At 34.5% G+C, this 16,967-nt stretch overlaps 1 protein-coding gene across 1 annotated transcript; it reads left to right on the forward strand.

The window, feature by feature from the left end:
- The first annotated feature begins 13,329 nt into the window (after window positions 1-13,329).
- Window positions 13,330-15,469, forward strand: LOC129227820 (zinc finger protein OZF-like). The gene has a single exon (XM_054862433.1). The coding sequence runs from the start codon at window positions 13,700-13,702 to the stop codon at window positions 15,299-15,301; it is 1,602 nt and encodes a 533-aa protein (XP_054718408.1). The 5' UTR covers window positions 13,330-13,699; the 3' UTR covers window positions 15,302-15,469.
- Window positions 15,470-16,967: the final 1,498 nt, after the last annotated feature.

The raw sequence follows: 16,967 nt of genomic DNA on the forward strand, positions 1-16,967 counted from the left end.
TTCGAAATATTGGGATAGAGATGTAAATCGATTCGGAAAATCGATCGAGGACAAGCCATCGAGTCATATTTTCACTAAAGGCAACAAATATGGTACATAATCGCGTTTTTAAGAGTGTCCCATTTTATGAAAAAAACTTCCTTTACCCAATAGATGGCGCAAAATGTTGCACCCTGGTTGTGACGAAAGCATCATGCTCGTTGTACGTTTTAGCCGCAAACTAGTTTTACAACTGACAGGATTTACGCGACATCCAGAAAAGGGGACAAACCGGAATTTGTGTGGAGGAGATATTGTTCTTCAGAGAAGTCAGTGAGGAATGTCATTCATTGTTCGAAACACACCCCTCAAGTGCCTTCAGGCATTGACAGCGCGAAGGAATCGGAAAAGCAAACAAAACCGCTGCAGAGAAATGAGATGAGAGCATTTTTACTTCGATTTGAAGTTTAGATCAGAAATGATTTCGTTATACCAAGGGTTCATCTTTTTAACCGCGGAAACTTCGGTAAATTTATCGCAACATATTTTAGAAATGTCTTCTTTTTGGCTATTAAATCTACTAATAAAAGTTGTCAATCTAATGAAGTTTCTTTTTTTTTTTTTAATATTAATCTTTAGAAGCTTTGTTTCCTTCATGCTGCATTTATAGAAATTGCTAAATAGTAATAGAAAAGACTGGAAAGTTTGTTAAATCAGACTTGGACAGTTTAAAAGAAAATTGTCTTTGAAAGGTCACATTTTTTTAATCTTTACGAGGAATTTTACCTTTTGTTCATGACCCCCCCTCCCCCCCCCCCCCGAGATCGATCTTGGTTTTCGCCTAACTTGGAAATAGTCGGGGGGCTACGGGGGAAGAAACTGCAAATTGTGATAAAATTATGAAACTCGGCATGCTTGTAGACATTGTATAAACAAAAATTTTTACAAAGGGGAGGCATTCCTAAATCCCCCCCCTGGCGGCCATTTTTGGTCCAGAACCAAAAACGGCGATTCTTTTTAAATTTTCGTTATTATAATTTTTTTAATCATTGGCTGTGTCATTCCATGGATGTTTATTACATTTTTTATTATTTAAAACTCCAAAAAAATCTAATTTCAGAAATAACTTCACAAAAAATGGTTTTTTTAAAATAAAATCAATATTTTTAAATTATGAGTTCTCTGAAGTGAATTTTTCCCCCATAACAGAATTACAGGTTTCTGAATTTGAAGATACATTACATTTGTGTTATATCAAAGTAGGATTCCAGTTATCCAAACTCTAATTGCCCGAACTGTCCAATTATCCGGTCATGATGCCCCTCGTTTTAAATGACTGAGCACGCATAATTGAAACTATTTGAGAAGGGTATAATAGAATAAGGACTTGAAGAAAAAAGAGAGAAAAAAAATTAATTTTCAGACAACATAATTCTAATAGAAAGAAATTTAAAGTTAATTTTAAATTTCTGTTCATTATTATTATCACTATTGTTGCTGTTTTTAATTCTCCGTCGCCCAATTGATCATCAGTAAGCTTTTTCTCATTTTATAATTAAAAAAAAAACATATATATATATAAACAAATTCAAGTTTTGGAGCACCGTATCAAAGCTGGTGCTTTTAAAATTAAAGTTTATTAGATCATAGATTTCAACTAACTTTAGTATCTTTACTGAAACTTCGAAGGAGTTGATTTTGTGTGTGTGTTATATACAAATATACGTGTACAATATACGAATTTTGTATTAACTTATCCAATTATTTAAGACATTTTTAAACACCCTTTAAACTGTTCCAGACCATTTCTTAACAATATATTACCGTTTCTTGCATAAACAGCTGAATTTTTACCGTATTTTTAAAAAAACAGCAGTATTCAAACGATGCACAATATCAATTATCAATGGGAGAGAGAGACATGAAAAAAATAAAAAAACCAGTACGGTACATATACAGTATGCAGTAATAATAAAGCACTACACTGTAATAGTACTATACAGTATTGCTGTGCTATCTTCGATCAGTGGCGGATTTACATTCTTTTCAAGGGGGTGGCGGTTGAAAAACGTGAAAGCCATATTCCTCCCCTCAACCCACTATGTAGGGGGGAGGGAATCAATTGCCCCCTTTTAGCCTGTATTTTAAATTTTAATCACCCCCTATCGCCCCTCACAAACTTATCGCCCCCTCAAGAGTTAAATCTCCCTTTTGGGGGCTATCACCCCCAGGGTTAGAAACCACTGTTCTAAATCATAGCAAAATGTATCATCATACCAGTATAGTGTAGTCCATGGAAGAAAAAGCTTGGAAGATACATATAGAAATATAAAAATAATTAATGTTCAAAAAAGAGGGGAGGGGCGAGCTTCGGTTTCAAATTAAAAAGTAGGTAATGCTGTCCATCTTCGACTACACTGTCTCAACTTAATTTAAAGCAAATTTGTGGAATGTATTGAAAATTGAAATTAATAGCGAAAGCTAGTAATTCCTTTAATTCTATATTATTGGTTTTCGAAAATGACAGTTACGGAGGGGGCGGTCATCTCCACCACCCTCCTGGTAAATCCGCCACTGCCTTCGAACCATTTTTTAGAGTTTCAAGCGTTCAAGAATTCGTTATCTTGTCACAAATTTTCACTTTTTCCTTCTATCTTCACAAACATAGCATGAAACAGCGTGCTTTGGTGCAGAATATTTCATCACCTTTCATATTTAGAATTTAAAATATTAAAAGAAAATTGTGGAGTTGTTATTTATACACACTAACAAAGCGATGTTTTGACTAGCGCTGGGTGGGAACTAGAGCAGTTAGTGATGCTAAAAGGATGAAAGTATATTCACGAAACTAATATTTAGTAGTAAATAGCGAAGCCGTCATTTTGCGCCATCATTCTTTTCCAAAAGTTTTCGTGTTGTGGGTGAGAAATTAGCGTTAGCTCTAACATTCGTTACTCGAGAAAAACTCGCGTTATAGGCATTTGGCGTAAGTTGAATCGCTTTGGAGCGGAAGCCGACTGTAAATGAGAGATATAAATATTCAATTTTGATTGGGGAAAATGTAAATTTATCATACATTTCACGACAGTATATTTTTGAGTATTATAGTTTAAAGTTGGTTGTATTCAAAACGTTGATCAGAATAAAACATGCGTCTTGTTTTGCCACAATGACTTGAGCAGAAAACGGACAACCAAGTTAGAAAAGTTACTTATTGGATTTAGTTCAAGCACTTCTCTGCTTCCCAAACGTGATGAAATTTTAACTAAATACTGTTTTTTTTTTCCTTTTGTTTTAGCAAGATTAGTGAACTCCCCCCCCCCCCCCTTCGATGATGAGTAGTCATTTGATTGTCATCATTTTTATTTGGAGGAGAATGGAATATATACTATGACTACGAGCATTCTTCGGAAGGGCTAGAGAGGTGAAAACCAGGAAAATATGTAGCATGGAGATCCAATGGGGTATTCCCCCAAAAATATTTTAAAAATCAATAAAACGATCTATCCTTCCTGGATTTCGTTTCAAAGTTTATTACAGGTCCGTCATTTGGGAAATCAGGGTGAGGAGGGGCCATTGGAACCCCCTGGATTTTAGAAATATTTTTAAAAAAAAATAGTCTTTTGTTCGTATTTTTTGTTTGTTCCTTTAAATATTAGGCAAATGTTTGGATAGGTAGCCTCTCCCCCGGAATTTTTCCGGAATTGAAGTCTCCAAAACGTATTTTAATCAAGTTTTAGTGGTTGGTGGGGGGGAATGATTGGGGGTAATATGAAGGAAACTTTGGAAATTTAAGTTTCAGAAATTGAATAGTAGATTATCTTTGATGGCAAGGCGAAACGATCGGAGACCCTCACCCGGAATTTTTTTTAAAATTTAAATCCTGAAAAGGAATGTTTGTACGGTCTTTAATTATGCAAAAGGAATAGAAGGCACTCCTGTGAAATTTTTCCGAAATTGAAAGCTTAAAAATCCATTTCTTTGCTATTTTTAGGGAATGGGATAGGGTTCTAGGAACTTCTCGAAATATTTCCAAAATTAAGTCCTAAAAACGCAATTACATGACATCTTTCAGGATGAGGGTTGGGGTTAAGAGACTGTCTCACAAAAAAATTCGATATTGAAGTTCCAAAAACGAACTTTCAGACAATTTTAGATAATGTTATAGGGAGGTTTTTTTCGACTCTTTCGCGGCAATTTGTAGGGATGCAAGTCCGTAAACCAAAATGTAATAATGCTGAGGGATCATCAGGCTCTTTAAATTCGCCACTACGCTCAAGTATTGATGCTTCTCTAAAATGATTTTTTTCCTCTACATATTTTAGTTTTTAAACTGTTTAATGATATGTTTTTGAATGTGTTCTCTTATAAGAAATTCTTCGCGACTCCCTTGGAAGTCACAACATGCTGGTTGGGAACCGCTGATCTGGAGCATTAGTAATTAACCAAGCTAGTCAATTAATGGTTAAAATATTTTTTTTTCTCAATAAAAGTTGTACTATACACATTCATATCTTTAGCATAAAAATGTTTGTAATTACTTTGGTATAAAGAAAAAAGCTTTAAAACTAGCATTTAACTATGTCATTACTACAGGTAGATCGTGTTTGTCAATTACTGGCGTTGAAGGCATTTTAGATCAATGCATGTAATCGACCAACCTTCAATAACAAACAGCATAAATGGATAGTTATTAAATGCATTTTTTTTCCTTCACTGAGAATAAGCATTGATCAGCATATCTCAGTAAATGAACCTGTAAAATTAAATTTAACCTAGAAAAAGGTGATTCAACATTTTATCTGATAACAATTTGCACCAGTAAGAAAAGTGACTTCCTTGAAAACTTCTAGATGTCTCTGTAAGTATATCGTACGTAACCTTCATAATGGTCAAATCAAAACCTTTGTTACAAGTTAGTTCAACTTACTGGCTGATGGTCAGTAACTCGCGGATCACACTATAATACTTCTTGTGCAATTTAAATAAACGCTTATCAATATAATGTTTACTTAATCTGTTACTTTTCCAAGTCTAAAACTTTAAAGTATAAAATTGAGATGAAGATTTACTTAATCCATTTGCACAAATTTGACATTTTTATTCTTGTATTTGCAATTTATTCCCAGAATTTTAAGCTTTGTCTTAAAATTTTGATACATTCAAATATAAAAAACATTAAACGTTACATAATATACGAAGTACCTACTTTCTAAAAAAGTTTCGTGTCTACAAGGTAATGATTTGAGCCTATTACGCGTACGCACACAATATGTAAAAATCTTTACTTTTCAAGTTCAATTTTTTTTTTTTTTTTGAAAGTTCATATATTATCATACATAATACTTTGCTCTTTGTTATAAAGGGCAAATATATGCACAAAGATGTCACACCTGCGCAAATGGATTGAGCAAGGTTTTTTTTTATTAAATAAGAACTATTTTCAGATCATCTTTGTCCTTTGTTAACATTAGAAAATATTAATTACTTCTTGAAAAATAGTTAAAATCGTTGTTGAAATAAAATATCACGAAATTTTAATGATCTCTGTTGCGTCAATTTAGAAAGATATTCATTGCGGATTAGGAAAGATTCTGTGGCGAGCACTCGTAGGCCAACCCTCCACTTCTTGTTCACCCACCTGTTTCTAACAACACGGAAAATACACACGGGGACGTCCTCCCTCCCCCCTTTCTCTTTCCTCGACTACAATCATTGCCGCCTCAAGCACAAGCTACAAGCACTGACATCCGATACCACTGGCCATCACTTCAGGCATACGCATGGAAAGCCTCACTTTTTCGCAAAAATCTAGTTCATCTGCAAAACTCACTGATGGCGATATTTGTCCGGCGGGATCCCCACGCGATCACGAACAATTGGTTTTAGAGAAAAAAAAATCTAGACTGATTTATGAAGAATATGAAGGAATGAAACTTGTTACAGAAAGTTTATGGTCCATATGGAATCATTTATTAGCATAAAAATGAGAAAAAAGCCGAGCTATTAATAAAATAGACCTTAATTTCACGTATCCTTACTTATTCGAGTTTTTGACGCCATCTATTGGCACTTTAGGCAACTATAAGATTAGTGGACAGAATCGAGTAAGTTTCAGAACACGTGAGCATTGAAAAATTTTTTAATGATATTTACAAAATATTTCAATTGCAATGCGTCTACATTGTTTCTGTGGTTCAGAGAAAAAAATCTCGAATCTCTGTGTTTAGATGATTTTTCATGAATGTGTTCAAGAGAAATATTTCATATTTGACAAAAAGTACTTTTTAATATCATTTTGTGATAAATGTAGGTAACTCAGCAGCAATTTACTTCATGCACGTTGTTTTTTACACATTCATCTGATATAGTAAAAAGTTTCATTGCAATCAGGTGATTAGATTTTTTTTGTCGCTGTTCCCAAAGAGTCAAGTTTAGCATATTTTTCTACCGGAACAGCCTTAAGACATTAATTTTGAAAATTTCTCAGGGAGGGTATTCGAACCTTTTCTCCCCTAAACATTACCAAAGATCACCTAAAAATTCGTTTTTAGAACAAGAATTTTTAAAATTATCCGGGGGAGGGCACCCCGAAACTCCTTTATTTCTACGTGCTCATCTTCGTTACTAACCTTTTAGAAACCCCTTTCAAAACCAGAAGTTTAATCACCTGATTATCTCCATAAACAGTTGTATATATACAATATTAAATAAGAGATGGAAGCTTCGAAGCTAATTTTTTATGGGGAAAACAATTTAAGTGACCCCCCGCCCAAAAAAAAAAATTATTTTCTGGTTGCACCACTTCTTCTGCCCTTTAGATTCCAGACACTTCTTATACTATGTCCCAGCTCCCCCTACTTTTACAAAGTTCCTACACCTCTGGTTCTTATTAGATCTCATCAGTCTGGTTTAGTGAATAACCGAGCTGGAGGCAGATGTTACGTCATCGAAGCTGAAAGTTCCAACAAACTGGTAGATAAAGTAAATTTATCTCACCAGCGAGAGTTTCCGCAGCACTGTGGGGTTTTCGATTCGTGAATTGAAGGCAAAACTTTGGCATTTAGCTGTAACTTACCGCCCCTAAGCAGAACTCCATACAATATACCAGACTGTCTGGTATATTTCATTTAATTCTGCCCTAGCCCTGGCTTAACGGCAGTAAGTTACTGCTACTTACTGTATTTAGCAGTAGCTTACCGCCCCCTAAGCAGAACTCCATACAATATACCAGACTGTCTGGTATATTTCATTTAGTTCTGCCTTAGCCCTGGCTTAAGGGCGGTAAGTTACTGCTACTGTATTTAGCAGTAGCTTACCGCCCCCTACTCCATACAATATACCAGACTGTCTGGTATATTTCATTTAGTTCTGCCTTAGCCCTGGCTTAAGGGCGGTAAGTTACTGCTACTTACTGTATTTAGCAGTAGCTTACCGCCCCCAAGCAGAACTCCATACAATGTACCAGACTGTCTGGTATATTTCATTTAGTTCTGCCTTAGCCCTGGCTTAGGGGCAGTAAATTACTGCTAAATAAAATATTGTTGTCACCGTTCTCCTTATTTCTGAGCACCACTCCTCCCCTATATAAAATGCATCAAAAGTTTCATTAATATGACTTTAATACTTGGATTGTAGGGTCTTTTCAATTTTTTTTTTCTTTTTAGAGCTTGATTTTTCGCCACTTGACCCTACATTTTGAACTTAGGCAGGTTTCGCTCATTGTTAAATTCAATCATGTTTAACTTCTTCAAATTACTGTTCTGCATATGTGTGTATTTTTGTATTAGGGGAAGGTTGCGGTCAATGAACCAGTTCCATGACTGGACTTCAAAGATATTTTCCCCATCAGAGTTTTCTCAGGTGCAAAATCACTTTTAGGGTCTTCTTTTGTCTCAAAACTGTCCAATGCAGAATCTTCAAGGAGCTTGAATCAATACATCATATTGTTAAACGTTCAAATAAAACTTCTACTGTTCACTTACTAATGATTGACATTTACATTTTGTTTTTACATGCTTTGAATATTACTGAACAACTAAATGGGAACATTGACTGTAAAGAATGCGCTTTCAAGTACAATTCCCCATATTTAAAGTTTCATCATGAATCGTCACAGCAGTGACAACTATGAAAACATTCAAAATGAAGCAGTTGTTATCGTTGAACTACTAGGTGTTTCTATGAATGAACCAGCTAACAAAGTGGTTCATTCATGGAATCTTACAATTATCTTTTTAATAATTGATCAGTGTTTTTAAATAAGTGTGATAGTGATGAAAAAATATTTTTAAAATAAGTTTTGGAAACTCCCCTCAGTTATTATATTTTCAAATTAAAAACTTGTGCAGTCGATTCAGTATTTGTTAAAGTAAATTTCAGTATTGTTTCACGTACGTTTGTAGTTGGAGAAAAATACCAAAATATGTAAAATAAAGCCATTGGATAACAGCGGCCTGGAACGTGCTATAGCAAAATCCTTGTTGTCAAGTAAAATTTTTGTGGATCAAAATTTTTTAACTTGGATGAAACAATTCTCCTATTTGTTCAAAAGAGGCCTCATAAAATTTTAGCTAAGAAAAGTAAATCACGTGTTAGAAAATATCAAGTGGTGAGCAAGGTGTGGTGAAAACAGCTGTGTTGTGTGAGTCTTGAGGGGGTTTTATGTTTCTCCTGTGCTAAAAAATAATTTTAAAAAAAAATATCTTTTTGAACAATTTACTATTATTTGTAGTGTTTTTTCATCTCTTGTAGTAACTATTTATATTTTACGGTTTGATTTTCTTATTTAGAATATGGTCCATCAATGGAAACTCAATGCCACAACCATAGCAAATGGCTCCCATGAACGGACCACATGCTAAAATACTTATTTTTAATTTTTATTCTTTATTGAATACATTTAACATAAAAATGAATATTTTGAGGAAGGAAATATGAATAAGGAGGATATATGAGGAAGGATATATGAATAAGGAGAAATATACTGAGTAATTATTCCTATCATGAATATAAAGTTTGAGTCTGAAATACATCCTAAAAAAAGGTCAAAAGTGTTATGTGGTTCATTGACGGCAACCTTCCCCTACTCCATTTTCGATATACTGCCTCATTCAATGTAACGCTACCATAGAATGGGATCCAATTCGATAGTGGCTTTCTATTGGAGTTTGTTAAATTTGATACGTAACTTGAGTACTTTTCATAACAAATTTTCCACAATGCTTTAAAACTGAGAAATTTCAAAGAATTTTGAGATGTTTATTTATTTTTTTCAAATGTTGTATTAAATTGTATGATTTTAATGAGTTGGTTAAGATGTTACTATGCCTTGACCCTAAATTGTGAACTTGCCGTCCTACGAAATATTCAAACAGTGAATTTTGGAGATGCAAAATATCAACATCGCCTTTCACCTATGCCGCTTGCTTATGCGCCATGTTAGAGATCTCTTGACCACCTGTTACGCTTTTGCACCCTCTGCTATATTTATAGGATGGTTTCACTTTGGGGGATCCCAGATGTGAGATGTAATAGTAATTTTGCTGTCAACTGAAGTAGTTTTCATCTTCATTTTCCTGTTATAGGAGAAGAACTAAAACAGGGTTGGCGAGCAAAACAAGGGGGGGGGGGTGCAGCCCCCTAGTTTAACATTAAAAATGTACAACTTTAATATGCATTGAACGAAATGATCTACATCATCTTGATATAAATATAATGCAATAACTAGGGGACTCTGCCCCGGTTCACTTTTCTCGCCAACCCCCATTCGCTACCTGCGGCAAGTGACAATAGATGGTTTTAATTTTTTTTACACCTAGATGTCCGGCCCCTTAAGATTTAGAGGAGTGAGACAAGGCCGAATGGCTTCCCTTTGTTGTCCTAGATCCAATGGTACTAGTTTTTGACATTGCCAGTTCGTGGGAAATAAGGTTACAAACACACACACATAGTCAGATATGCACAGAAATTAATAGTATAGATATTTATGTTCCTACTTAGATACCAGAAATACTTTCTTAACTAAACAAACATAGTTGAAACGAACTTCTTTTTGGAGTTCATCAAACACTCTTTTTTTGTTCTTGCATTGTCACTTGACAACTGGAATGTTCATTAGCGATTTTTAAAATTACAGTAGACACTGATTTCATGCGGGGGTTGCGTTCCATGGAAATGCCGCGTAAATTGAGACCTAATACTAGTGTTAAAATGGGGTTTGGTTCTGTAGATAACAAAATACTTCATTCTAGGGATGACTAATTGTATAATAAGTTCAATGTGTACTTCTATCTACTTTTATGCACAACATACATGAAGAAAACATTAATTTGGTGTCCTGTTTATAAAGAGGAGTTGACTATGATAGTCTTTTGGCAGTCATTAAGAATATTTCTCTAATTCTTTGCAAAGCGTTAACGCATCCATGATCACTTGCATCATTTCTATGATAGAATCGTCCTTCACTAACAAAATCAGAAAAATCATTTCTAAACTCTAGCAATGGCTCAAAATTTTCAGTGTGAACGTTTTTGGTTGTGCGTCACCAACGTCGGTATCCTCGTTGGATTTGGCCTCCTTTGTCACTCCTGAAAGCTCTTCTTCCTGTGAGCTCTGAACTGTGTGAGTTTGATAACTTTACATTTGGAAAGAGCTCTGGAACCAATGTCTCGAGTGACCCAAGATCGATTATTACTCCGCCAAAATGCAGTTTATTATGTATAATCTGAAATCTTTAGTAGTTTGAATTTTGAAAGAGGGGAAATTTTTATCTGTTTGCATTGCTGCATCCGCATAGAACCGAAACTCATCGGTGTAAAATGAAATAACCGTGTCAAATCTTAAACCGGGTATAATCGAAACTGCGTAAAATAAACCCACATAAAATAAGGGTCTACTGTATTACAAATTGCTTAAAGTTTTGCACTTTGCAATTAAACAATAAATCCCTTTGAAAGTTTAGGCGCTTGAAATTCTTTGTGCATTAATGATGGCTCTCATCAAGCTACTAAAAGATCAGCAGTTTAGTATTGAATTATGAAAAATATTGTCCATTAGTTGAAAATAACTTTATTCAAAAGAAATAACAAAACAAATAGAATAGAATCAATCATTCTTTTGCTACATCTTTATTTGTTGTGAGCCAAACCTTGCTTGTGTTTCCTCTCATGTTATCTTTTATAACTGTATATTAGCAAGAAATAATTGTTTGTAAACATATTTATTGTTTTTAGAACACAGATACAAAGAATAAAAGAAAATTTTTCAAAAAATGTCAGGTCTAATAAAATTACAAAACGTTTTCTTTGAATTTATTTGAAGTAAAGTGTTTATTTCCCGAAATAATAGTTGTAAGTATCTCATGCCCTCAAGGATGCCTCAGAGTTAAATTGTTTGGTGGGGGTAATTCCCAATTTGCAGAGTGACTTTATAATTTTACCAAATGATAAAATACAACATGGCAGGCACCCTACTACTAATGAGAAGCGACAAGGCATCATTTTAAAAAAGGTTGTATTGCAATATTGTCTTTAAATTTACCGAATATAAAGAGAATTTTTGGCAGGTCACCTTTTGTGGCCTCCCATTGTATCCCCCTACTTGGGCTTAGTGGAGCTACAAAGGAAATTACGAAAACGGTTTTTGCGTCCTGGTGCAAGTTTTTGTGCGATTCATTTATGTTCCATTCTTCGGACAGCGGTTCTGGGCAGGTAAAGAGCAGTAAGTACATCTGCCGCTTACCTGCACAATGTAGTGATAAAAGCAGTTACTGCTAATTGCCACTGATAAAAAAAAAGTATTTTGTTTTTAGTGGCAACCAAATGAACATGTTTGTACCATAAATCTAAAATAATACAGACTTCAAAATGCAAAGAAAAAAAAAGAAATCAAAGCATTTGCAGATACAGTCAAACCTCCAAATATCGAAGTAGCAAATTTCCGGAGAAAAATTCGATATATAGAAATTTCGATATATGGAAAGAATCTTACATTATCATAAAAGTATCCTAAAACATTTAAATAAAAGCTAATTTATTGAATGCATGAAACCCATTTTGTAATTTATACGAGCATTGGATTAAATGAAAGTTCATGATTAAAAAATTAACAGAAATTACATTTTTACGCCAAGATACATCTTCATATTCTTCGGCAATTCAACCTGATCGTAACATTAGGGGATTTTCGTATTAACAATGTGATCGAGAGCAAAGTAAATAATCAATCTACTTAACTTGAAAGAGTTTTACTGAAGCTAAGAAGACACTAGGAATGATAATCAACAGACAAATAGGATAACTTGAAACTGATTTTACAGTGTTGCTGGTTACAACTAAAATTTGAAATAAATTTGAGGAAATTTAAGAACTTCAGTACCGAACAACGAGTTAACTACACACACTTCAACCACAGATTCCTTATGAGTTCCATAGCAACTTTAAGTAAACATTATTTTCTCCTCTAATTTTCATTTTTCATGAGACAAACAGTCTAAAGTGGAAAAAAAAAATCTACTAATGTCTCAAATTTTTTCGATATATAGAGTTTTTTTCGATATGTAGAAACAATTTTTCTATATAATGAACATAGAAATTTGCTTTGATTTCAATATGTAGAAAATTTCGATATGTGGAAGTTGGATATATGGAGGTTCGACTGTACTTCCTTTACCAGTCCAGGCCAGTAGTATAGTGCTTGTGTATGCAGATGAGTCTTTACTCTCCATCCTTTCTCGCCATTAACACGCTTTTCTTTTGCTTTATCTACTGCATTCCATGTGTATTTTTACACTTTATTTTTTAGTCACACTAATTCTCTTCTTTTCTTTTTAGTAATGATCTGTACTGTATCACATTGGATTCCAACATCTATGTTTCCAGACAATGCACATCTTCACCTATTCATTTATATATGAAAACTTACTACTGCAAAAGTTTAGTTTTGTTTTTGAAGCACAGTTACCGACACGCCCAAAAATTAGTTTAGGTAAACATTCTTGTGATTCTTACCTGAAGACTTCTTTTGAAGCAATTGACCCAGAGAACTTCTGCGAGTCATTACAAATTCAGAATTCGATGCTGTCATGCATTGTTTAGACACCATTAGTCAAATTGCTAAGCCGAAAACATCGTCATCAGATTCATGCTTTCTATCTTTGTTGGCTAATGGATTCCATTTCAACAAATATCAGATTTTAAAAATCAGAACTGTATCACATTGGATTCCAACATCTATGTTTCCAGACAATGCACATCCTCACCTATTCATTTATATATGAAAACTTACTACTGCAAAAGTTTAGTTTTGTTTTTGAAGCACAGTTACCGACATGCCCAAAAATTAGTTTAGGTAAACATTCTTGTGATTCTTACCTGAAGACTTCTTTTGAAGCAATTGACCCAGAGAACTTCTGCGAGTCATTACAAATTCAGAATTCGATGCTGTCATGCATTGTTTAGACACCATTAGTCAAATTGCTAAGCCGAAAACATCGTCATCAGATTCATGCTTTCTATCTTCGTTGGCTAATGGATTCCATTTCAACAAATATCAGATTTTAAAAATCAGAAAAAAAAGCAATGCCTTCTTGCCCTTTCCAACCAAAAGCATGTTCTAATTCTTGATGGCTGAGGGCTAATTTGGAAGTCCATCTTTGCAAAGTTTTTTACCTTTGAATGAGTTTAGCTCAAGCAGGAAGAAAAGAAGACAGACTTCAGCGATGTCGTGTGATTTGAAAACTAATGCCAGTGAAAAACAAGGTTCACGTGAATATTGTTCAGAAACATTTTCTGATGCTTCACAATTAAAGGTACATAACTATAGCCATGACACAGAAAAATTATTTTCATGCAAAAACTGTTCAAAGAAATTTTCTAACCCTTCAAATTTAAAAATGCATTCCTGTGAAAAATACGATTTGCGTGAATGTTGTTCAGAAGCAATTTCTGATGCCTCCCATTTAAATGTAGATGACAATAGCCATAACACTGAAACTTTATTTTCGTGTGAAAACTGTTCAAAGACATTTTCTCAAGCTTCAAGTTTAAGAATGCATTCCTGTGAAAAATATGAATTACGTGAATACTGTTTAGAAGCATTTTCTGACGTTGCACAAATAAAGGTAGATGATAGTAGCCATGACACTGAAAAATCATTTTCGTGTGAAAAATGTTCAAGGACATTCTCTCAAGCTTCTAGTTTAGTAATGCATTCCTGTGAAAATCACGATTTACATGAATATCGTTCCGAAGCATTTTCTGATGCATTGCAATTAAATGTACGAAACAGTAGCCGTGACACTGGAAAATCCCTTTCTTGTGGATACTGTTCAAAAACCTTTTCTCGTGCTTCAGGTTTAAAATCACATACGAGAATCCATACCGATGGAAAGCTTCATTCATGTGAATATTGCTTAAGGGCATTTTCTCGAGCTACACATCTTAAGAGGCACATGAAAGTCCACACTGGCGAAAAACCATACGCTTGCGAACGTTGTTCAAAAACGTTTTCTGAAGCCTCAGACATGTTAAACCATACGAGAATACACACCGGGGAAAAGCCTTTTGCTTGCGAGTTTTGTCCAAAGACATTCTCTCTGGTAAGATACTTGAAGCAGCATGTAAGGACCCACACTGGTACTCTACGTTTTTCGTGTGAATATTGCTCAAAGTCGTTTTCAAGAGAATCCTCAATAAAGAGGCATATAATGAGAGCCCATACGGGGGAGAAGCCACACGTCTGCGGACTCTGCCTGAAGGGATTCTGTACATTTTCGCAGCTGAAGAGACACTTGAGGATGCATACTGGCGAAAAACCGTATACTTGCGAGTTCTGTTCGAAGGGATTTTCTGAGTCTTCAAGCCTGACTGAACACGTGAGGACCCATACTAACGAAAAGCCATTTGTCTGCGATCATTGCTCACGGGCATTTCATCGTGCTGCGCAGTTGAAAAAACATGTGAGGGTGCATACGGGCGAAAAACCGTATACATGTGGTTGCTGTTCAAAAGCATTTTCCGAACCTTCAGGCTTGAGAAAGCATATAAACATTCACACTGGTGAAAAGACGTATCCCTGTGAAATCTGTGCAAAGACTTTCACTCGAGCTTCATACTTAAAGAGACACATGACGGTTCATACTGGCGAAAAGTCCTATGCGTGTGAAAGTTGTTCAAAGGCTTTTTCTCGAGCTATTTTCTTAAGGAGACATATGAAGGTGCATACCGGTGAAAAGCCCTATGAGTGTGAACACTGTTCAAAGACTTTTTCTCAATCATCTCTCTTGAGGACGCACCTGAAGATCCATAATGCAGGGTTGTAGTTTTGGTTGGACAAAACCGATTTTGGCCATGCCACTTTGAAAAACCGGTCAAAACCTGCAAAAATGGATTTAACCAATAGAGCTAGCCGAAGCTATTGTATAAAAACACACTATGTGTACACATACAATTTGTAAGCATAATGTCGCACATTTTAATGCACAATTAAAATAAAGGCATAATTAAAATATTTTTTTAACTGTTTTAGTGATTAACTTCAACTTTTCTTATATTAACATTAAAAATTGTTCACAAGAAAGGCGAAGGACACTTTTATTTGGAATACTAAATAGTCTGCGTTATAAACTAGTAGCTATTCTTCATAAAACTTGCAATATGTACTCAATGTATGAAAAAAAAAGTAATATACTTTAATCAAATTTGAAATTCATTTTGTAGGCATAAAACTATGAAACAAGTATATTGAGTTATTCACACTGTTCGAAACATATTTAAAAAAAAATTATCACATATTTCTCTTATGATGTGATTAACATATTGGGACATGCCGTACTTGCATAATTTATTACTTGCACAAGCAGTAAAACCAACTGTTTACTTAAATAATGAATAGTGACTGATTATAGGATTGATGTTTCATAGTTATTTTAATTATGTACTCATTTATTTTGATTTTAAATATTATATATCAACGTCCAATGGAAAAAAACTGGACAAAAGTTATTTTGTCCAAGCTGTTTCAACCATGGTTGAAACTAATACTGGCCGAAACTCTTACAGCCCTGCCATAATGGTAAAAACCTATATTCATGTGAAGTTTTTCCGAAATATTTTCTTGCTCTTTTGAAAAGTTATGTAGGGAAGTCCACACTAGGGAATGATCTTGATCATGTTTATGTGAATGTGTACCATATCGCCTTTTGCAGTCTTACACCTGACTAAACAGCGCTCATTTGGAAGAAGAGTAACACAAAACAAAGAAATGAAATTTTACAGAAGTGTTTTAAGTTTAACTCTTCAGGAAATTCGCTGTAAAAAAATTAATTTGCTGTGCTCTTCAGTGGTTAATACAGTAGAATACCTTTATAACGCCGACCCATATAACGCAATTCTCTATAAACCGCACAACTTTTTAGAAGTAAGCAATAGGTTTTTAAGTTTAGAAAATCCTTGTTTTGCCTTGCTAACATAAAAATAGTTAGGAAAATTAAATTTTGAAACAGTTTTTCATCAATTCCAGCTTAGTTCAAAGCTTTTAAATGAAAATTAATATTCACAGTAAGCAGAAAATATCAGATGGCTCTTGAAAATGCAGCTGTTATGCAAACAATGAAGCTGGCAGAAGTGCAGGATAATTCACTTTCTTGTAATTGTAAAGCATATTTATTTGTGAATGATTAGTTGTATAATTAGTGTTTTAGTACTCATTTCAGATAGAACTAATTCTGAAGTGCTAATATATAGATATGAGCCGCTCAGAAGCCAATGTGGTTAAGTCCATTTTTTTGATATTTTCTGATTTTTGCGTAAATAGGGGGGGGGGGTCAAAAATCTTACGTACTTTTACATGGGGGGAGGGGGTCAAAAATTGCCAAAATCATCCTTACGTAATTAATGAATGGCCCCTAAGTATTCAATAGCTGCGCGTCTCTTATTTCTCTGCTAATAATAAAGCTGAAAGTCTCTCTGTGTCTGGTTTTCTGTCCG

Source organism: Uloborus diversus, chromosome 8, assembly GCF_026930045.1.
Source record: "Uloborus diversus isolate 005 chromosome 8, Udiv.v.3.1, whole genome shotgun sequence".
Classification (NCBI taxonomy): Eukaryota; Metazoa; Arthropoda; class Arachnida; order Araneae; family Uloboridae; genus Uloborus; species Uloborus diversus.